We start from the raw sequence: 24481 nt of genomic DNA on the forward strand, positions 1-24481 counted from the left end.
GAATTAATGCTGCTGCAATTTCAGTTTGCTAGATTTTAGAGGATTTACTTGATTAAGCAATATTTTTCCCATGTGTTGTAAGCCCAGGATTAATGGACAAGGTTTACATAACAGTTCCTCCAAATACAGATGTTCTGTGCTATTGTTGGATCTCCAAGCCAACCCTAGCATTACAAAAAGGGAGCAAGTACTGGGATGAAAGAAGGGAGGGTAGGAAATAGAAGAAAGTCTCAAAACATTTAGCTTAATATTTTGACACATTCTTAAGAAAATTCATTTTGTTACTGGCTTCCATTTATATCTTGCAGTAAAGCATAAAATGGATGTATTATCAAGAACTTGAGTAGGAGTGTCGTAAATGAGAACCACATTTTCATTTGACAGTTCTTACATTTAAGTAATAAAACTGAGCTAGGTGTGTTTTTCAGAATATCTGAATTCCACTTGGATTGCAGAAAATGTTTCAGGTCATTAAATAAAATTTTAGTCTTTTTTTATCCATCATTCCCATATTTTACTTGGTAAAGTGAATTATGTTAATGTTTTCCTTTGCCAGATTTCCAGATTTTAATAATATTTCAATGTTTTCTTTCTCACTTTCTTTAACTTTTTTTGGTTGTTGAAGGTTTCTAGTGTGAAGTTTAGCACATTTTCTTATTAGTGTGGCCTTAGCTTGCAAGCCTAACTGATAGTCAGATGAATTTACATGTTTTAATGTGTGGTCACTAATGAGTGTAAACACTGCAGAGAATTTAATGATGCATTTCTGCACTATCTTATTTTATTTCTTCCCTTCTCTCCCATCTTTAGGATCCTAATCAGTTAATCCGCGCAAGTGCTTTAAGAGTTTTATCCAGTATCCGTGTCCCAATTATTGTTCCTATTATGATGCTTGCTATTAAGGAAGCATCTTCTGATTTATCGCCTTATGTGAGGAAGAATGCAGCCCATGCAATCCAAAAACTGTACAGGTAAGTGATTCTGACAAATACTGAAAAGCAATTTTAAGATAGTTATGGGCTACGTTTATTAAGACTACTGTGGGATTGGTGTCTCTCGGATATAAGATCTATTTCTTAAAAAGTATAAAGTGTGTACACATTCTGTCACTCAACTGATTTGATTGGAATGCAGCCAAGTCTCTTGCTAGAATAACAGGATAACTATGAAGAGGTACAAAAAGAAACTAATATGCTATCTTTTGTTTTTAATATACCAGTTTTTGTCATCTGTGTAGCAACTGTTTTGATGAGTATTCTCAGAAACAAAGATTTCCGTGTTTAGTGTCTGTATCTTTCATCCTGAAGGCATTTGCTGTAGTTTGCAGTACAGGTGACAAATGAATACTAACTCGTACAAACTTTTATCTATGCAAATCCAAATCTTCTTCTTTCCTCTTCAGAAATTCTTGTTGTGGAAGAGTTCTTACGAAGAGGTGGGTACTAGTTTACACAGGTGGGGGCAAGAGAACCTGTACCTTTCCAAAGTAACGGCAGACATTTATTCTACTACTTATCTTTTATTTTGCCTATGCCAAAAAGAGGAGGGTGAGAGGTGTTAGGGGTTCCGAATCAGGTAGCCTCAGGCTGCAGTTCCATGCCCCCTGAGACCAACCAGCAGCGAGGCTGAGCGTGTGTTCCTAATGGGCACATACATATACAACATACATGTATGCAGCCAGCTATACAGATCAGCACAGACAGAAAACAGCACTCGTGCAGACAAAACTGGCACCAACAGCCTTATCCTCTTGCACGCTCTGGCTGATCAGGATGCAGGCCCATTAGTGGACCTGTGTATGTACAATATGGATCCACCAGTAATGGTCCTGGATGCTTAGTCTTTCCAGTAACTGGCCTTATATCCCTAGTCTCCCCAGTCACTTGCACTTTCATGTAAAAGCGCACGATGCTTGCAACCCCACTGCACTTGCTGTTACAGACCCTCTGGGTCAGACGCACACATGCCCACACCCTTCACTCAGACGCTATGAATCCCACAGTAGCTGGATTTAGACACTCAGACTATGCAGTAACTGACCCTTCTATCCCCTTGTCTCCAGTTGCCTCCTACTGAGTAGAGAGGAAGAGGGAAGAGGAACAGAGAGACTGAGACACACAAATGGGTATCTCAGTCAACCTCCAGGCCTTACAGTCTTTCCAGTAGTTTGCCTGGATGCCCTGGTCCCTCTGGTAGCCAAAATCTCCAGTTGTTTCACTCGGAGACACACACACATGTCCAGCCCAGACCTATGGCCCCACTTCAATATCTGGCTTCACAAGGCACCTAGTCTGGCTTGATAGTCTCCAGCAATCACACACTGACATACATACTTACTCCAATTGCTGGTGCTGCAGCTGTATAGGTCCCTATAACCCGTGGCCTGACTCCAGTTGCTGGAGTTTAGATCTCCATATTGCACATGCACACAGAATAGAGACTGCCTCACCCAGGAAAATAGTTAGAAATAGAATTTAATGAGAAGACGGAACAGACTGTGGTTATTAGGTACAGAGCATGGCCAGACAAGCATACTGAGCAGCAAAGCATTTACATACAACGGGCTCCTTTTATGTACCTATCCCTCTATTTTCCTATGCTTGTTCCTCCTGAAATCATCTAGAACCCTCCCTTTCCCTGCCTCTAATTTCTCCCATAAACATCCCATAGTAAGTCTTGTACAATCCCAAAATGCTCTTTCTGGCATTGCATAGTAAGTCTCATAGCCCTGTAGCTAGTAACACCCCTAAGTCTGAAAGGTGCTTTGGAGAGCCTCTCTGTCATGATAGGTTCATTTTAGGACCATAATGCTGATGGCTTTTCCATGGCAGCTTTTGGAAGAACCTGAGCTGGGGCTCCTTCCTTCTGGTGATTTTTTTTTTTTTTTTTTTTTTTTTAAAATGAGCTGAGTGCTTTCATGTGATGGCCCTGGGAGTGGCTGGGTCAAGATGGTATTGGAGTTTCCCCCACCTCTGTACTCCTCTGTATGCAGAGAAGCCTTTTATCATCTAACCTAACAAGAGGGAATGGATTTTCGTCATTTCCTGCTATTTGAGTAGTTTATTTTTTGTTAGCATCTGGTTCCAGCACAGAAAAGTCTTTTCGGCCTGAATTATTCTCCATACACAGAATATGCTTTGATTTCCTGATAGTATCAGAACTATTTGGAGGAGTTTGGCAGTAATGGTCTATTGGTGCCAGCAGGGTGCAGCAGTATCTGGACAGCAGGCTAGTCCATGAAATTTTACCTTAAATTGATGCTCCCATTTCTTCTCTTCAGGACAGGCAAATTTTATTTTACTAGTCCAGATTAAAGAGTTTATTGGTGATTGCTGAAAAACTGGAAGATGGTGAAATCTAATTTGATTACTATAAGACCTTTTACCCATCTTTCATCCAATCTCCAGATATGATTGCATCTGCAAATATAACTTGTGTTTTTCCTTATCTCTGGTTCATATGGTATCCTATGCTTATATGATGTCAGTGGCAAGATTTTGAAATCATCCTTGCACGTACCACAAAAAGGTAGGTTTTATGCTAAAAAAATTGAGCAGCATAATCTGGAGAAACTGGCCTCACTCCCTTCTAGTTTCCATAAATTACTGACTGGTAGTAAAATGGATGCCTAGCTCACATAGCAAAGGAAAACTAATGAAATTGACATTCTATAAAGGTTACCTTAATGGTTTAGAGGGCCTGTACATCCTTCACAAGTTTTCACTTCATGCAAACATCCTAGACATCATAATGCAAGTTTTCAAACTGCTGTAGCTGCAAATTCCACCTTACCTGGACTAGAATAAGCTCATGGTTACTTGTGAATGGATTTGTAACTAACAGTTGTGTCCTTGGTAGTAGGATTTGGGAACTGCTTATAGAAAGCATGAGAACTTTTATCATCACATTTTCAAAATTTACTTGTACAAGTGCCATACCTGATAGCACTGGTTTACCGCAGGACCAAGGGAGAGAGTGTAGTTTTCTGGATCACTTGAAGCAGCAGCAGTACTGGGAACTGGTGAATAGGCTATCAAATTAACCTGTCCACAGGCAGGCCCAGTTGGCTTGCCTGCAAATAAGAGTCTTTAATGGGCAGTCTCAGCAGACGTTTCAACAAGGATCACAACTGGTAGCCCCACAATTCAGCAATATAGATCACATACTGGTAGCAAGGCTGTCTTTTGGCCTATTTGTAATGAGCAAGTAATTTCAGAAGACTTGCTGTGAAGTTGGTCAAAATCAGAATTCTGAAGGGGATAGATTTTTGATGGAAAGATCAGTCAACAGTTTATATACTCTCCCACATCTGATTTCTCCACCTCCTGCAAGCATTTGAGTAAGAAGGAGTAACAGTTTATTCTAATAGTGCCTGTACACTCCATTTACTTTTTGGTTTCTGTGACTTCTCTACCTGTTTGGTAGTCCTGTATTTAGTTAGTGCTCCAGTCGGACATCTGGATGTAGGTTCAATACTCCAGTCTTCCTTGCATTTAGTGTCATGGTGTTTGGATGGATGTCTGACCTAGAAGAGCTTGTTCGTTAGTGGTTCAATCAGTCCTAACAGCAGGAAGCTTTACATATCAAACAGAAAAGATTTCAGGCATAGTGTGAACAGCAACATTTGTGCCCAATGCAATCAACGTTGCTAGGTACATTGAAGTAATTTTATCATTGAAAATGTCAGATCTCTTGGTTATTTCACTTAGAGTGCATTTCAAAGCTATTAGTATCTTCTGTCTATCAATAGAAAACTCTACGGTGTACTTGCACTTACTTTCAGTGAGATTTGGGAAAGGACTTTTAAAAAGTCCCATCAAAAGTCCCATTTAATAGTCCACATTAAATAAAAATCTATTATTAATAGATTCCATACTATTACTAGTAGATACCATAATGGGAGCACATCACTCTGAGCTCTTCAGCCTGTTCTTTTATTTTCTCTCTAAGAATGCTGCATTCCTCATCTGAAACATCAGTAAAGAGGGAAGGGAGGAATGTGAATTCAGTTATCGGAGCCCTTATTGAAGATTTTCTGGATCACATAACAAAATTGATATTTTTCGAAGTTTCTTAGTAACAAGGACTCATTTCTTTCTCTCTTTAAATTTTATACCAACTTTCAAAATTTGAAATAAGGCCTATTAGAAAGACTTTTGGCTTTTCCTCTGAGGGTTTTGGTCCTTGGCAGAAGATCCAGTAAACCTTTTTTGACAAGAATAGAAGTTGGAACAAAAGGTGATCGTAAAAGTACTTATGGAACAATATGCTGTTGCTTTGTTTATGCTAATGGTGGCTTCTAACAAAGTTTTGTTATCCATTTAGCATGTTCTAGTCGTGCTAGGTATTAGAGCGTTAGCGAAGTAGTATGCAGCTAGTTATTCACTTTGTGAATCTGTAGCTGGAAAGGATATACTGTGTGCATTAGGGCAGTTCATCACTCAGCATTAAAACTGAAGTGTAATAATGACCAAATACTTCCTTACTTATCTGCAATAGTATCCACATTGAAATGACTTTTCAAAGGCATAGAACTACACATCTGTATGGCACTTTGTACCTACTTTTTTTGTATTTTCTTCTGCCTTGGCTTTGAATTCTTCCATGCTCTACAGATCCATGACGGAGTAGTAGCTGGAATGAAAAGTTGGTCCTTACCTACCCAAGAAGCAAGGTTGACAGTAATTGATGTTCCTGGCAAATTTTTCTCTGCTCTTTGAATATGAAAAGGATGTACAAAGACTGTTATTTGCAACTTTTGTTTTTCCTCTGTTTCTACTATTTATGTAGGACTTTAAGCAGTCTATTTTTCATTAGCTTGCACATGAACTTTGTATAGGTACACTTGAATACAATGTCCAAATTTTTGAGTTCCAATACTTCTGACTAAAATTAGTGAAGTTAACTAAATGTCTTCTTGAAGCATTATATTGATAATTAGATAATAAAGGTATTGTTCTGCTTTGTCCTGATGTTCATTCACTGCTGAATTCGTTCATACTGAAATTTTGTTCTGCAAAAGGAGTGAGATCCTTGTGGCTTAACATCTGAAGCTCAGTCAAGTTCTCCCTAATTAGTTGGCCTGCCTTAATGTTTCTTAAATCCTAAAATTTTTATGAGTTTAAGTACTAAGATTCTTATAGAACACACATAAGTGGTATAACATAAAGATAATCTTTATAATCTAATTTTATATTCCTTCAATTCAGTTTTGTATTCCATGATTAACTTTATTTTTAGTCAAGTTCTTTTACAATCAGTTCTTTGGAATACTTGGTTTTTCTGGAAGTGGTTTCTTCAATGCTCTTGGTTCCCAGCTTGTGTCTGAAGTTCAACAAACCTAACCTCTTTTAATTTCGGATATGTCTGACCAATTTTTATTTTTCCTTCTAGTCTTGATCCAGAGCAAAAGGAAATGTTAATTGAAGTGATAGAAAAGCTTTTGAAGGATAAAAGTACGGTAAGAAACAGTATGCTATTACACATGCATATATTTTTAAAGAGTTTACTTCTGAGGCTGTCATTCAGCAGTACATAATACACTTTCCTAACCCTTGCTGATGTGGTTTTATAAGTTTTTAGATAAAAGTATCATTGTGTATTAATGCATTATACTATGACTGTAATAGTGACCATCTCCTCTAATAAGACTGGTTATTCTACTTGCATCATGGGTATTCTTAATCTGTTTTTGTTAGCATGTTTTTTATGTATGCTTCTTTAAACTTACTTTTGAAAATGAAAGTTTTATGATGATATGAATCAGTGTACAAGTGTCTATGTATGAACACTTTTTCATTGGGAAATTAGCTAGGTCATTTCAATTTGTTTGTGATACTGTTAAGAATAAATTACTTCTGTACCATACACAGTATGCCTGTTGATGTAAGTCTGCCTTGTAGTGTGTACAACTGTTAAACAATGATGCTTGCTGTGCTCTTGTTTGTTCTTGCAAATATCCCCACTTTCAATCTGGTAAGTAAACCTGATGTCCTGGGACAATTTCTGTAAATTTATAATTTCTGTTTGTCATGGTTTAACCCCAGCCAGCAACTAAGCACCACGCAACCGCTCACTCACTCCTCCCCCACCCAGTGGGATGGGGGAGAAAATCGGGAAAAGAAGCAAAACTCCTGGGTTGAGATAAGAATGGTTTAATAGAACAGAAAAGAAGAAACTAATAATGATAACGATAACACTAATAAAATGACAACAGCAATAATAAAAGGATTGGAACATACAAATGATACGCAGTGCAAGTGCTCACCACCTGCCGACCGACACCCAGCCAGTCCCCGAGCGGTGATTCCCCGCCCCCCCTTCCCAGTTCCTATACTAGATGGGACGTCCCATGGTATGGAATACACCGTTGGCCAGTTTGGGTCAGGTGCCCTGGCTGTGTCCTGTGCCAACTTCTTGTGCCCCTCCAGCTTTCTCGCTGGCTGGGCATCAGAAGCTGAAAAATCCTTGACTTTAGTCTAAATGCTACTTAGCAACAACTGAAAACATCAGTGTTATCAACATTCTTCGCATACTGAACTCAAAACATAGTACCAGCTACTAGGAAGACAGTTAACTCTATCCCAGCTGAAACCAGGACACTGTTGTATTTTGGCTGCCCTATACAGGTACAGGTTTTCTGTATGAACTCCTGGATGTCTCACAGTGGTCATACACTTTATTTTTCTTCCTGTACCCTACAAATAAATTTCCCAAGTCTAAGCCGGAAAGTTAATTGAGCAAGGAGTCAAAGATAGACTTCAAAGATAAAACAGAGTTGTAAATTAACACATTCTCTTGTTCAGATTACTAACTTAGTGAATGTAATCCTTTTTGAGTAAATGAAAGTAGTAGGAGGTACCAAATAGTGTGTTGCTTCATCTGCTCTTTGCCAAGTGGTTCTGTAACACACAGGAATGTATCATTGGTTGTTCTAGCACAGTCCAGGTGTTCAGGACATAAATGGTGCTGTTCGCTAAAAGACATCTTGCAGCTTCCACTGAAGGGTTACTGAAGGAGAATGTCAGAGCTTAATGGCTCAGCAGACAGTAAATCACTTAGTTAGTTCTCCTGACTGCATCTGTGCTTGACCTGTACTCATTTGTCAGAAGCCTTTGTGCTTCTGTGGAGTTGCCCCCCGAGTGGTTCTTTGTATTTTCTTTTCGTGGTTCATGCTCTTGGTGTGCATGCAGTCTGTGAATGTGAGATTAGATTCTTTATACCTGTGGAGGCATAAAGGGCTGAGAAGCCATCTTTGTTTCTTTTTATTGCTTATGGCAGGAAAATAAAATCCTTGAGTTTTCACTCTGTTTCCTAGTCCTTATTGCTTATGGTAAATGGCAAGTTATCCAACAACTAGTCATTTACACATTTACTTTCACAAAATGTTAGAGGAAAAAAATATAAAGTAGATTTGGGTCTTCTTTTTGCCAGCACACTGATCATGACACTTGGAGTTACTTGTAAGGGGATTAATGCTCATTGCTTAGCACGTGCCACGATTCTGGTGCCCCTGTGGTACTGAATAATGGACACTGTATTTATGAAGCAATAGTCAAAAGTTATGCTATTTTGTCAGCACATTCAAGAAACTAAGAATGGTGGCCTAGAATTGGGTTTTCTGGATGTCTTTGGAGACATAATATGGTTAACTGCTGCAACTTTTTCCTCCTTCTGTTTCCTCTTGGTCTGTTCCATAGCAAGACCTAATTCCACCCTGGGCTGAGACATCTCAGCCTCAGAAGTTTTACTTTTTCAGAAAGTGATATGAAGAATTATTATTCCAAAAAGGGACCATACAAATTTCTCTTCAGGACTCTCTGAATCAAAACCAAGTACATGTGCTTTTTCATCCCAGACTCCACAGCTTGTGATATAAAGTGGATTGTTTTTTCCTCATCATAGAATTGTTGTAGAATGGTTTGGCTTGGAAGGGATCTTAAAGATCGTCTAGTTCCAGCCCCCCTGCCATGGGCAGGAACACCTTCCACTAGACCAGGTTTCTCAAAGCCCCATCTAACCTGGCCTTGAACACTTCCAGGGATGGGGACATCCACAGCCTCTCTGGGCAACCTGTTCCCATGTCTCACCACTCTCATAGTAAAGAATTTTTTCCTTATATGTAATCTAAATCTACCCTCTTTCAGTTTAAAGTCTTGTCCTATCACTAAATGCCCTTGTAAAAAGTCCCTCTTTGGCTTTCTTGTAGGCCCCCTTTAGGTACTGGAAGGCTGCTATAAGGCCTCCTCAGAGCCTTCTCTTCTCCAGGCTGAACAACCCCAACTCTCTCAGCCTGTCTTCATAGGATAGGTGCTCCACCCCTCAGATCATCTTTGTGGCCCTCTTTTGAACTCGCTTCAACAAGTCCATGTCCTTCTTATGTTGGGGACCCCAGAGCTGAATGCAGTACGCCATGTGGGGTCTCACAAGGGCAGAGTAGAGGGGGAGAATCACCTCCCTCAACCTCCTGGTCACGCTAATTTTGATGCAGCCCAGAATGCTCTTGGCTTTCTGGGCTGTGAGTGTGCATTGCTGGCTCATACTAGTCTTTCATGCACTAATACCCCCAAGTCCTCCTCAGGGCTGCTCTCAATCCACTCATTGCCCAGCCTATATTTGTGCTTGGGATTGCCCCAACCCATGTGCAGGACCTTGCACTTGGCCTTGTTGAACTTCATGAGGTTTGCATGGGTCCACCTCTCAAGCCTGTCAAGGTCCCTCTGGATGGCATCCCTTCCCTCCAGCATGTCAACCACACCACACAGCTTGGTGTCGTCGGCAAACTTGCTGAGGGTGCACTCAATCCCACTGTCCATGTTGCTGACAAAGATGTTAAACAGTGCTGGTCCCAATACCGACCCCTGAGGAAGGCCACTTGTCACTACTCTCCACTTGGACATCGAGCCTTTGACCACAACTCTTTGAGTGCAACCATCCAGCCAATTCCTTATCCGCTGAGTGGTCCATTGGTCAAATCCGTGTCTCCAATTTAGAGACAAGTATGTTGTGTGGGACAGTGTCAAACACTTTGCACAAGTCCAGGTAGGTGATGTCTGTCATCTGTAAACATAAAGACAAAAGACACGACATAAAACATAACAAAATGGCAAAAGACATCATGACATAAAGACAAAAGCTTTTAGAAAATATTTTGCAGTCTTTGTGAAGAAAGTTAAGTCAGGTTTGTTGCCACAGAATTCTAGAAACGGGTCTGAGCTGTAAAAAACCAGCATTTTGTCATAGCCTTATGACATACATGTGTTTGATTAATGGTAGTTCTTGGGTTTTTGCAGCTTCTGTTGCCTGTTTGACAGTCAGATGGCCTGAAATTTGTAGGGTGATAGTGTGGAAATCGGACCACAAGTGTTTACTTGACACTAATCATTACTTGTCATCTCCTGACAGTTTTAATCTGATGTCACTAGATTAGTTTGTTGGGAAGGTGTTGCTGTTTTCATTAAATAGTGTCTTATCAGAGTGGGAGAATCTTAGTGACTTTGGAAATTGTTGAACATCAGTGGTTCTCCACATTGTTTTCCCTTGATGGAAACGTCAGGTTACTTTTGGCATTTCTGTGTACTTAAGGGCTGATAATCCTCAGACAAGCCATAATGCATTGTATATATATAATTACTGGATTTGGGAAAATCCACCATGTGATATTTTTGTTCGGGTTTTTTTTTTCTTAATCCATTTGTTTTAGACACCTTTGGAGGTAGAGTGTAATTGTTAACATTAATGATGTATGTAACAGTTGAATGTTTGTCAAGTGATGTTTGAGACTTTGCTTTAATAGAAGGTAAATTTTTACTCATAATTTGTTTATTTTCTGTAACCATTTGACCTCAGGCAGGGTTTTTGAAACTTGCTGAAATAACCTCTTCATTAAAATGAGATAGAATAGCTACTAAACATAGATGCCTCTAAATTTATGTGAACTGGACTTTTTTTTTTTCAGAGAGGACATGCTATTGTGGATTATTAATGCAGTTTATGTTGCATAGAAAAGGCACAATGTATTTAAATTAGTCAGAGTCATTTTACATTTGAAATAGCAAGAAACTGTCTGGATGGGAATTTTACTACAGTAAAATTAAGCCATTTTATCAGACTGTACAAAATGTGTTCATTTTTTAGGTCTCAATCAGTAGTAAATTTTAATATAAGCTGAGGTAAGCAAAACTTAAAATAAGATGAGATCTAACCTTAACCCAGTACTTCATTAAAATTTCTGGTGAGGTAGATGAAAGATCACTCTACTCCTTAAGTGTCTTAACACGAAGATTCAATTAAAAGCCAAGCTCTCAGTTAATCTAAGATGCAAAATTACCAAGTGCAAACCATCGTTAACATACCCTCAAGGGTAGCTAACTTGGAATTAGAGTGAATCAACAAAGCTGTGATTTTGTGCAAGCGTATTTAGTTTTTAAAAAGATAAGATGTTTACAAGTAACTTTATTATAGAGACTTAAGAAACTCCTAATAATGTTTTTACCCTTGCTTTACAGAAGAAAGTACTTCAGACTTTGATAAGCAGGTGTGAAAACATGGATGCTTGCTCCTTTTATTTTTCTAGTAATTCTAGATAATTGAGCAGCTGACATGATTTTATGTAGAAAGGAAGATAAGAGCATGTGTGTATTTTATGCTAAAATGATTTTCTCAGAAAGTAATATAGCTAGTCACGTAGTCATGTGTGAAGGTGTAATTGGATATTTTAGAGGAAACTAGTTCCCTTTTTCTTTTTGGTTGATTCTGTATCACTTCATTCTAATTCTATTTTTTCCATTCACTTAACAAGCCTGATGATCTAGCTTTGGGGGGTATAGGGTTTAAGGCAGGATTTGCTGCTTAAGTTGCTTTTGGCATACTGTGAAGGACTGTAGAACTGCATTTTGTTTGTAGCTTGTGCATTTTACAACTCTGATTGTGTAAGCAACAATAAAAATCAAGTTCATTAATGATACCGGAGTTACAGCAGTTAAAAAAAAATAATTAAAAAATCCATGTTGATACTTAAAAGGAATCATGTCTGTTGTCCAAACCTGTAAAGTGAAAAGAACTTGAGACTTGCATTCTTCAGTCTAACTAAAGTATCCCAAAGTGTATCTAAAGCTGCATCTAAAACCAAAGGGCAGAATGTAGACCTGTAGCTGGGATGTAATTGTATGGATGCTGGGCATATTAAAAATGTCCGAATTTAGTGCAGGTTTCTGTCTTTAACTTTGATCTGATTTTATTTTGTTTGGGCAGATACCTCTGTTTATAAGGAAGGTTTATGATGTTTGTGTGGAAATATAAATGCATGTGCTGCATGATAAAAAATTTTTTCAGCCCCCTACAGAGAACAGGGTTTGTATGTGGCTACATATATTTTGTGCTGTATCATAGCTGATGCTATTATAGGTCCTGTTCTGGGACCAGGTAGTATACAGAGTGCAGCACTGCTTTTAAGATCTTCTAAGACAGAAGAATGTTAGAGAGAAATTTCAAAACATGTTGGCCAGACTTGCAGATGCTGATTTGATTCCCAAGTATGTATTCCTGATGTTGTGTCCCCAGAAACCTCTATTGTGAAGCAATATGGGAAGAGCTAGAGGCAAGTTTTGGGTGAAGAGCGACAGTAGATTGGCTTGTTGCATGGAATCTGTTTATTGCTAATTAAGATTTACGCTCTTTTCTAAAGGCTAAATTTTCCTTTAGTCTCTGCTTAAATAATATTTTTTCCTTTAATATTTTAATCACATTAAACTACTTCTGATGTTTAAATAAATTTATTATTCAGTTCTGATGTGATAATTTACTCCTCAGTGTAACAGATGCAACTTAATATGAATTCTGTTTTGAGAGTGAAAAGACTATACAAACGCATCAGTCTTGGCATTTCTTTTGCAGACTGCATGGTTACTAGATGAAGTGCAGATTCTTGTGAAGTGAGACCCCTTAGATTAAAAAATGGTCCTAGGAATTGGTGATGAAGACACTGATCTTTTAAACTAAAGCAGTGTGTTTGGGGTTAATGGGGAAAGAAAGCTGGGCTCTCTACTTTTCAACAATAGGCTTCTGTTAATAAGTTAATATTTTAGTTTAGACCCCAAAAGTGTGGATAAGACGATGTTTTCTTAACTTATTGATTTAATGTTGGTAAAACCTTCACTTTTGTGGAGAGAAAATCACTGAGTTTGTGCAGATGTTTTAATGTGATAGATCTATTATCCAGCTATTAGAAGATAAATGACTGATCTTTTCCAGTTTCCTTGCGTCCAGAAAATTGAAATAAGAAGGGGAATATCATTTGGGCTGTATGATTAGGGCAGGTGGGGTGGCCATTAATTTAAGAGAGAGGAATCTTGGCAGCATAGGCCAACTTGCACTATATTATCAATCAAACCTCGATGTACTTCTTGTGATGACCCAGCACTCTCAGGTTTTCGCAGTGTTAATTAGAATTCATGACAAAATAGATGCAAGGAAACGTTTTGTACCCTTCATAATTTTATAGAAAATTTATTGTTATTAGAGGAACCATTTGCTTAGTGTGATTTTTTTCATTACCAGCTTGTCAACTAGCATAGATAATCTGGAGAAAATATGAACTCCATAGATTGGGTGTCACTTTTGTTGATGGTTCATATAGTTTACCTTGGAGCACAGCTAATGGCTGAAGTTCATAGCAACAGCACAGAAAAACGTGGCAACCAGTGGAAGACAAATGAACCATGTTTATTGCTTTAATATAAAAAATACATAAATGGAAAGCAGCATTTGAATTTGATGAGCTCATTGCTAGTTTTGTTGGAGTGATTTATATTTTCTCCTTATACAAAAAGCTACTATTGACACAGTGAGATGGAAATTAACTGACTGTTTTTTGGAAACCGATATTTTTTGGTTTTATATTCTGATTGGATCATTTTGTTTTAATTCTAAATATTTTTATGGAATGTTGAGCATTTAATAAACAAAGATTATTAGCTGTTCCGCTGATGTTTAGATGTATAGTAGGATCATACTATAGGGGAAACAGTGTCAACTAGAAAATAATCTCTTATTAAGAAAGCATTAGGAAATTTTCTCAGTTAAATCCTTTTGTTACTAATGCATTTTCAATCTGTCTTACATTCTCACTTTTTTTTTTCCCCTTTCAAATGAAAAACCTAATTTTGAAGAATGCAGTAATGGGGAGAGGGGCATGATCTTAAAGAGTGTCACGATGTATGGCAATTCCTGTATTAACTTGTAAATCTAGGGTCTCTGCACAGAAATAAAATGCTTGTTCATCCAGTGGACCACTTGCATTTCATAGTGTATGTTCAAATTTTTATTAATATCTTTTAAGCATTCACAAGTGACAGCATTCCTATTGTAAACTTGAGTGACTGATGTGAACTGAAAAAAGTATTTAGAATTCCTGTATTTCAGTATCACTATTTCTTTGTATCAAATTGTTGTATTTTAGTCTCAGTAACTGAACTGTTAAAAAGCCAGTGCTGTTCATGGGATGTGTGCTTAGTTTTAAAAGATCTAAACTAGTGTTACATGCATTATTTTATGTCAGCTTTCAAAATATCATATCCAAATGGAAAAGAAATACAGCAAAATGTGTGTGCAGTACTAGTAGCAGTAAAAGGCAAGTGTCTCCACTCCGGAACTATCTGGACACCAGCATCTGTGTTGTCCTTCACCTGTGAACCTATAAGGGTATTTTTAAATATTAGGCTGCTACTGTTCTTATAGTCATAAATCAATCTGTGTGTCAGTCTGTGTCTCTCCCCCTCCTTTTCTCCTCTTGTATGTCAAACCTGTCAAGAGACCCTATACTGTCTTGTAGTGTGGAGGAGTAGAATATCCATAATGAAGTCTATGGGACAGTGACCTAAAATAAGTCTCTGTGGTTTAAAAGTGTCATCCCTTTCTTCTAAAACTTCAGGTCCATCACATTGTCCTCTGCAAATTGGCCTTAACTGCAGTTCAGAGTTTTGCATCCTGATAAAATTGCTTTGTTGCAAGTGAGTTCTAAGATACAATTCTTCCCACCCTTCCTCACTTCCATCCTCACTTTATCTGGCCTAATTGATTACCTACTCAGGACTGATAGTGATTTGCCTGGAGTTAACTGCTGTCTTCTGCTGAGCTTTGAATCCGCGCCTAAGCATCAACTCGCAGCAGTTTTTAATTACAGAATAGCTTACTGCAGCACGTTATTAAGAAGAAAGTTTAGTACAACAACATTGAAAAAAGCTATTGTTTTTGGAATACAGCAAAATATAGCAAATTATTTTAGATGTAAAGTGTGTTTTATTTAGCTCTATCAAATAATCAAATTTTGCTCCCTGGAATGAGTTGTATACTTCCTGGGACCAGCAGGTACCTGTATGTGGACGGGGCTGGAGACAATAAATGCAACTTCACGTTTATTCTTATTGGTAATTCATAAAATCCCCACAGAGCCTGAAACTTGTTTAGCATAATAGCAAGACTATATTCTGAGCTGTTTTCTTTCAATTGTAATGTTGGGCGCATACTAATAAACCAAATGTCAGCCAAATACAGGCAGAAAAATGTAACATATGAATATCATTGTATTTAATATTTCTCAAAAAGTACCATTTCAATAAACTGCACTTCTATTTAATTGCTTACTTTAAGTCATTGGGGAAATTTTAGAGGTTGAAATGCAGATCCCCAGGGCTCAGATAGAATATGACATTAATTTGCTGCCAGAAGGCTATACTGCATGCATGCTAACTGCATACATATCAGCTGCTTCATATAAAGTCTCATCATTTTAGTTATTTGACTTAACATGTACTCTGACACAAAACAAATCTTAATTAAAGCAATTACAAGAGAAAGAACAGTAATTCCAGGCACACAATGATGTGTCCTTACAAGTCATAGTCAGCTTTTGAGGTTTTCCCACATTTAAAGTAACCTGCTGCCAGAATTTTAACGAACCCCAATATATGTTTAATTTCTTTTATTTTTAAAACAAAGTTTCAGTAAGCCTTGAGGTGTTAGAATGTTGAGAATCTATTTAATTTTGTCATGAAAACAAACATATTTTTATAACCATAGTCAGTATGAGGATCTTTGTGTATGTAGAAAGATTTATTTCTTGTGGAGGCAAAAAAATTGTGTGAGGACATAGCAGGGCATAAATGATCCATTCCTGTAATTTTGGAACCAATAGGAAAGTGCTGAACAACATGCAGGAATTCTGCTTGTGGTCTTTGAGGAAAAGTGCTAGTATTTCTCTGTATTGTATTGCTGATTTTTATGCCTTTTTTTGCAAAGTGTATTCATGAAACTCCAAATATAAAATTTCATATGACAGTTAATTTGGCCATATTGAGATAGAAGTTTGGATCCCAGTAGTGCTGGGAAGCTTACCCCAGCTCCTCTTTAGTTTGATCACGCCAGCGTTGATAAGAGAATCCCAACAGACCTTGTTAGGCATATCGCTGTATTATACTTCTTGTTGTTTCCTGTTATTTCTGAGTTAATTGCAAGTCGTCTGATAATTTATTTGGAAACTGTAACTGTAAGAAAAAAATTTATGCTTACATTGCACTGTGTCTTCAGGGCTGGGAGCTAAGATTTATGTGTGTAATAGAAAGAGCAAATGTTTTCTCTGTTCTAATAAACTTACTCCAACTCTATTTTAAATAAGATACCATTTCTGTGGGCTTAGGGTTTTTTTGTTGTTGTTTCTTTTCACTGAATAGAAACAATTTTAAATTGCTGAGAATTGCTAGTATTAATTCCGATTCTTACTTGTGTATGAACTGTAGAAGGAACACTGACCTTCTTTATGTTTTCTTTTCTAGCTGGTAGCTGGGAGCGTTGTGATGGCATTTGAGGAAGTGTGTCCAGATAGAATAGATCTGATTCACAAGAACTACCGAAAGCTCTGTAACTTGTTGGTTGACGTGGAAGAGTGGGGTCAAGTTGTTATAATCCACATGTTAACTCGATATGCACGTACACAGTTTGTAAGCCCATGGAAGGTAAGTTTGTGACTTTTAAAATTACTATTGTGTGCTTGCATTTTGAATTATTTCCATTGTTGGATATACTTAGTCTTTTAAGATGCATTTTTATGCAGAGTTTAATAAAAACAGAAAACAAATGCATAACTCTTAGCTCTCCAAGGCTTCACTAACGTAAGGCATCCACCCTTCTCCAGAGCATGAGAATTCTTCTTCCAGGCTATAACCTTCTGATTTTTTTACCCCAGACACATCATATGGGCAGCAGAGAGAGTCCTTTTTCTGTGGTTCTTTGAGTGACATGGCTCTTTGCTCTATGAGATTTTATGTAAGTCAGAGCTAGAAAGGTTTGCCATTCTGTCCTGAAACTGGGTAGAATCTACTTTCTCTGTGGATATGAATATCCAGTATTATAGCATGGTGAACAATACGTTACTTGTCTAGGCTTTGTTAATGTGCTGAGGGACTGTGTGGAGGCTTGAATAAAAGTTTTTGAAATATGCAATGTAAAAAATGTTGCGGTATTTTAATTTATATTATGTAAATATGAGTATACTTTTACTTAACATTTATAAAAAGGGATATTCAAAATACAAATCCTATCACTCCTACCAACAAAAAAGTAGATAGTGCAAGAAAATGATGCTATTAACATTGGTTTCAATAGGGATTTAACTCTGAATAACAATTTAAATTAAAAGAATACTTCTGGAAAGAACTGTGTAATATTGCTTCACAGCTCTGGTTGTCTGCGTTTGTTACAGGCTTGGGGTGGTGTTTTACCATTTAATTTGAAACTAATTCATGTTTAAAGATGTACATATTCCTTGATATATATATATAGTTTTACAGCAGTAGTTGGAGATGGACTTTGTACAGTTGCTTAAAAGGATGTTTGGGGTAGCTACTTGCAATGAATGTAAGGTGATCCCAGAAGCTTAGAGAAAGTTTCATTTTATTTATTTTATTTCTCTATTTTTTTTTTAGACTGAAGTAGTTCTGCTATAGTTCAGCTAATGTGTCTTAACGCTTCTGTTCGGGCATTGCTGTTTCAGTGCAGATTATTGTGCTTTGTAATCAATGTATTAACAATTTTTTAAAGGTTTCTTTTTTTCGGCATTGGAATACAGAATGACACCAACTCTCACTGAGTTCTTTCAAACTGTCTTTTAATGCCCTTTGCCTCGGAATTAGACAGAAAGGCAGTGGCGTTCTGTGTTAATGTATGTATAATTTACTGTGTGAAAATAATTATAAGGAGGTGTATTTGCACAAACAGTTAATTTCAGCCTGATTTAGTTTACAGTTATATTCACTTTTTCTTAAATAACCAGGTGTTATAATGATTAGAAAACTAGAAACATAGCAAAAATGTCTGAAGTAGAAGCATATTTTTGCACTACCATTTGGGTTCTGAAACACCCATTTTCATTTCAGATGAAAATTAAATTGTTTGTAAGAACACATCTTTCCAGAAAATTGGAAAATTTAACAATTGAAAATAAGGAAAGTATTTTTAGATAACGAGACACTTAAGTAATATGTTTTCCTAATGTGCTTGAGGCAGAGTGTTTATTACATGTTGCTTATTGAAAGAAGGTAACTTGCGTTCTTCTCCCTGACCTTTAGAAAGAGTCAAATTGATAATTTGCTTTGCCTAAAGCTACAGTTTTACAATTGGTTTAAGCCAGTTTTAGCCTGTGGTTGGACAAAGGAAGAGTAGAAGAGGATGACCTCATGTCTGGGACTGAGAGGTTGGAGGTCTTGATGGAATTAGGTTTCTTTAAGACTCTAAGGCACTTTTTTCACTGAAACTGGACGGGTCACGGTTGCTGCTGTGGTCTCTGCTCTAGGAATGTAAAAGGTTTGTGTAGCAATACTGCCTGCGTCAACCTAAATTTGGTCATCAGTGGCATAGTATTAATAACACGTTGTTTCCGCTTTCATGAGCTTCAGTGCAAAATTTAGTTTGTCTACCTACTCAGCAATTAAATTAGCAGAATTTTTTTCTGGGGCTAGTTGAAATGCATGCCTTTGTCAATAGGTTCTTAAATGAACTCATCATACAACAGGGCGTCTTGTGCAGTAGAAGAGATTTTTAATTTAGTTTATTTGCATCATTATGGATCAGTATTTAGGCTGTTTATATGTAAATGTATGATTTGAGGAACAATTAAGTGTTGACAAAGTAGATTGCAGTCATATCAATTGCAGTGCATTTTCCATAATTTTTCTAACTGACATCTTTGATGATAAATAGTGGATGCCAAGTCAAAGCCGATTATACAGTGCACTAGGAATTCATGGCGCTGTCAGGGAGAAGACCGATTGACTTTAAATTTACATATTAATGAGAAGATTTGTTAAGAGGCTGCTTGACTATAGAAAATAACAGCATATTTATAGGGCACGACACTTTATAAATAAAGCTGATGCAGGAAAATGGAAATTAAACCTATCAGATTAATAAATTCAAGGGTGCTAAAACGCATATTTGCATTTTTATTCACTAAAATTTACCTTACTTTTTGAGAAACATATGCTGCTTTTTTTCAAGTTGAGCTAATTCCCAACAAGTAATGGTGTAATGCTTTCAACTGATTTCTTGTGCATTTAGAAACCTGAAGAAAAATTTGGAATACTTACCCGTTATGGAGAAAAACTCTTTTTTGAGCAATATGCTTAAAATTGTTGCAAAACTTTAATCGAATTACCCATTAACCAAGAATACTTAGTTTTATATTCCTATTTGAACTTCTCTGGAGAGTAGAATTTTTAATTCTGATCATGAACGCTGTGAGGAAGAATGTCCTTGGTTTATCCTATTTGTCTTGAAATACTTAGAAGGTGTTTTTGAAGTAGTTACATGTGAATAGCAGTTTTGGAGTAACCTTTTTTCCATATGAACTGTATTCAGCTTTAACATGTATTAACTGGAATGAAAACAAGACACTCATATTCTGGAGTGAAAATGCCTGCTCGGGTCTAACTGGGAAGAACAATTTCAAGTTTTCTGGGAAGCAACATACCTGATGGTAGATAACACTGTAACGCATCCCACCTTAAATGTTTTGCCCAACCCTTGTCACAGGAGTTGTTGGGACTGCCAAGTTGATTTGCGAACAGCTCCTGAACCATTACAGCTTGCAGCCTAATACGTGAAGATGTTTCATATAAAGTTGCTCTTGGTTTCCATGAAGGCATTGAGTTGCAGTCTACCAGTTCAGGAACTAATTTTCAAGCTGTTAGCCATCCCTGTTTCTGCAAGGAGATGACGATCACAGGAGGTAGTGACTGCTTCAGCTCTCCTGGAATATAGATCCACCACCAAATATGTGTGCCATCTGGGAGGGTGTCATCTGAAAGCAGCTGACTTGGTCAGAATTTTCAATGGTCATTGTAGAGAGCAAAATGGAGCTGGGAGCTGTAGTCTTGCAAAAAAACTCCAGTGACTCTCAGGGCTGCTCAGCTTTGTTTCAGACAATTGCAGGTTACAGAAAGAAACTTTCCTGGTGTTCAATTAAGATTGGAAAAAAATGGTGAATTCAGATTGATCATGGGCTTCAGTCATAACAAAGTTATTTATAAACAAGTACTTATGAGAAGCATGTCTCAAGCTTACAATTTTAGGATTAATTATTGAAGTATTGCTCAATTTAAAGTGCTCAGAATTTGACGTAACTGATGAGGGGAAAATTATCTAAAAGAATAAGAACTTTTAGGAAAAAAATAGCAAGTCTTTGGGTGTATATACCTAAAACTGTGAATCATGGAAAGTAGCCTCCCTCTTGAGCAATTACAGGAAGAAACACATTGAAAATATTTATTTTGATTGCTAGGTCTGACAAAATATTGAAATCCCTTCTGACCTCAACTGTTCTGTGATCTCTAGTCTTTTAAATGCTTTAAAATGTTTCCTGCTCTTGTAGGGTTTTCTTAGTATCTTACAGTTATGAATTCTTAGTGTATTCCATAAAGGTCATGGTTATGTGTGATGGAATCCAGTTTCTAATGGCTATTTAAGACGGCTCAGCAGTGTCTAGTACTGCTCTAAATATTTTTGTTTTGTTCCCCTTGTTGGGCTGTACATTGAGTGAACTGTAATTGTAAATGATAAAGCTTCAAGCACAGCATACAGGGAATACTGTCTATCCTTAACTTTTGTAGAACTTGTTAACTCTGTAATGAGTATTCTGAATCAGTTCTGCTGGTTTATTGCAGGAAAGCATAATAAAACTTGCAAATCCTATGCTGAGAGGCTGAGAACAGAAGAAGGGAAAGGTGTATCGAGGTTGATAGCCTCCTGTTAACTAGGTGAATCACCTAGATAAAGTGATAAAAATGAAACAAGCTAAAGTACTTTAAAAATATTTTTTTTTTTATTTTTTCCCCTGCCCTAGAAGATTATGAGGCCAGAGAATTTTCTTCCCCAGAGATCAAAATCAGTCATCTCATTTCCAGCTTCCATTAAGCTGTCCTCTTCAGATGCAAGTGTGAAACCATACAGATCAGTAGATTTGCTTCAACCTGATTTGGCTGATAAGATCAAAAGATTAAATTTAGGAAAACTACTGTACAGTGAAGTTATGTGTACTACTTATTTCTTCCATTCTTAGTATACCTGTCAGAATCCTCAGTCTGAATGGGAGGATTCTGAATTCAGTTACCATATCCCTGTCAGAGTGCAATACTCTCTGACCACGTTCTTTTAGTTATACACGAGAAGGGGTTAATGTTTAATATCAAATTCACTTATTTGAAGATATTTGAACCATTTAGGGCATAAAATGGACTGGCTAGCTATTTTACTATAATACCAGTTTTATTTTTCCCTACCAGGTGTACTACTTAATAAGATGAGTTTAACTTAGAGCATAGATTTATAACAAAAAATGGCCTCAAGTTGATTGTGGAAATTTGATTACTTGAAATGTGAAACAAAACTTTCTGGTCATTATGGATGTATAATAGTCTCTTCTGTCACTGAAAAAGAGCATTACCGTCTTTCTACCTTCCCTCCATCTTCTCCCTCCCTTCTCTTGTGTTAGGGGTAGTGTTTCTAAGGCAGTCTGGATAAAGGAATTGATCCAGCAGAAGAATAACTGAAAGGACAGAGGGGGTTAAATTTCAGCCACATGGATTTCCTGATTTGGTTTGCTTTGTAACTGCCAAGCACTTACTGCTGGCAAAAGAGAAGCATAGTCTGTAGAAAAAAATGCCATTTATTTTTGCAGCAAAGCGTATTCCTGTGGTTTCCGTTAGTCCCGTGACAGACTTGCAGTGGAGTAGCAGCAGTGGCTAGAACTGTGTAGGCAAGTTCTCTAGGACATCTGTATCAACTCAGATTAAGAAAGCAACCCCTGCTTTTCCCATAAATTTGACAAGTAAAGTTTCTGTGTATTCCATCCGATGCTGTAGTCTTACCTTCTTGACTCAGGATGAGGGTTTTGTTATTACTTATACATAGGATAAGAGGCATTTTAGCCATCTGTTGCAAATAAGTTGTTAAAATTGTTTTTACCTCTGTGTAGATCATTGACTTAGAGATGAAAATTAATTGGAGGAAAGCAATGAAATATTTTTATAGAAATCTAAATATCAACTGTCTAACTGGTAATCATTTTTAATTTAAATGTCAGATGTACCAGACACCAATCAGCCCATGAGCTACCAAAGTTTCTAGCTTTAATTTTGGCCATTCGATGATACTTAATCATAGAAAATTGTGTGAACAATATGAAATGACTGCTGTCTTAGAATACTTTAGGGCCTTCCTGGATGCCAAAATATTAATAAATTCTGTTCTGGGCATCTATTTGTGGGATGTTATTCTCTGTCTAGTAACTTGTATGGCCTTTTCACAAAGGATAATTAGAAGAGTTGCAAAATAAGCTTCCTTAGCTCCTTCTTTGTAAAAGTAAACCTTTGTTTAATTTTTCTTCTGTTTGAGGAAGACCTATGTGAGGTCTGAGCCTGTACACTTCTTCTGTTTGTAATCTCAGGTAGAATTCTTGATTGGTTATGGCATGTCTCTAAAGGACCATGGGGAAGAGTAAATATAAAAAATTTCAAATTATCTTGGATCGTTCATCTCTTTGACAGTGTGTCCATAAGTTTGTTCCAGTTTATGGTTGGAAAAATGCCAGACAAGAAGGCTGGGGGTAACTTAGGCCTGAATGGTAGCAACATGTGGTTTTCCATCATGGCTTTTGCCATCATAATAAATATACCACCAGTTGTTGGTGTGAGAACATCACTGAAGCAAATCAAAAGATGTTTTAAGATGCTTTCAGCTCCTTTGCCTACTTATGCATTAGGATGAAGGAAAAAAAATCTGGTAATATACAGGATTTGATGTCTGTTGATGATGTTTAGATTAGTAGGGCAGACTTTCTGGTGAGGATAGCAGACTTTCATCTTTCAGACTGCCTGTCTAAGTACAGGTACAGTTAGCATTCTTCTAAGATTTCAGGTCATGTTGTGTCTTGAAAATCTGAGGCTCCTAACTAACATCTAGAGCTAGGGCTGTAGTCCAAATATAGTTTAAATGTTGGATAAACATTTTAGTAACTGTGAACAATTCTAAAGCTACATAAACAAAAAAATTAAAATAAAAATATAGGTGTGTTTGCATATGTGGGAAATCAGAAGGTCCCTTTGTTCTCTTTGACTTTACTTTTAAAATCATCTACATGTTTTCCAGAGAGAAAAGAGTTGTGTTGTTTTAAGGAGTAGGTATACGTGATTTGGTGTAACTAGAGGGTACATTAGGAACAGTATAAAAGGAGGGGTGCTGTGAACTGTTACAGTTCTGTACAGACTGAAGATCTTCGAGATCCCTGTTTTTCCATATGTTGTTTATAATTCATGGCAGGTGGTGGCTACTACTTCTAGAGCATGTAGTACCCTTCTCTTGGTTGCAGCCCCAAAGTAACTAATAATTACCTGTTTTTCTTCATGGTTCACTTATTGTGCAAAGCTATGGAAGAATACTTTTGCTCAGCAGTTGGTTCATAAGTGCTTGTTATCTTGATGAGATGGTTTATACTGCCTCTTCAGATACTGAAACTGAGATTAAATTTAAACTGAGATTAAACCTTAACCTTCATAAAAAGCCTAAAACCTGCTGAAGCATTTAACCAAATTTCTGAGTACAAGTTCCAAATTCCAGTTTAATTTTTGGATGTTAGGGGGAAAAAAAATGGGGAACTTGTAGCCAGAAGGAGATGGTATCTTTTCTCTTTAATTTATCCCTTCACCTTTGCTCCTTCTCCATTTTATTTTTGCAGGGTTTATTTTATCCCTTCTTCTTCTTCCTTGTATTTTCTGTTGTTCTTCCTCTCTTCTTATGCTCTAAACTTTTTTTGTTCTTTGCTTTGCAAATCTGTCTGTCTTTACACTTTCCTTATCATACCTTTTCCACACACTACTGAAACGAAGGTGTTTTTGTGGTAAGAGAAAGCTATTTTATGCCTTACTTCCATTTTGAG

At 37.1% G+C, this 24481-nt stretch overlaps 1 protein-coding gene across 3 annotated transcripts in view; it reads left to right on the top strand.

Moving 5' to 3' along the window:
• The window catches only part of AP3B1 (adaptor related protein complex 3 subunit beta 1), a 165201-nt gene that overhangs the window by 27328 nt on the left and 113392 nt on the right, over positions 1–24481 (top strand). For all 3 annotated transcript variants that reach the window (XM_069776335.1, XM_069776334.1, XM_069776333.1), the window contains exons 5-7: positions 811–971; positions 6394–6460; positions 16830–17009. In XM_069776335.1, coding sequence (XP_069632436.1) covers positions 811–971; positions 6394–6460; positions 16830–17009 — 408 coding nt within the window. The remainder of the gene's footprint in view (positions 1–810; positions 972–6393; positions 6461–16829; positions 17010–24481) is intronic.

Source organism: Haliaeetus albicilla, chromosome Z (genome assembly GCF_947461875.1).
Source record: "Haliaeetus albicilla chromosome Z, bHalAlb1.1, whole genome shotgun sequence".
NCBI classification, from domain to species: Eukaryota; Metazoa; Chordata; class Aves; order Accipitriformes; family Accipitridae; genus Haliaeetus; species Haliaeetus albicilla.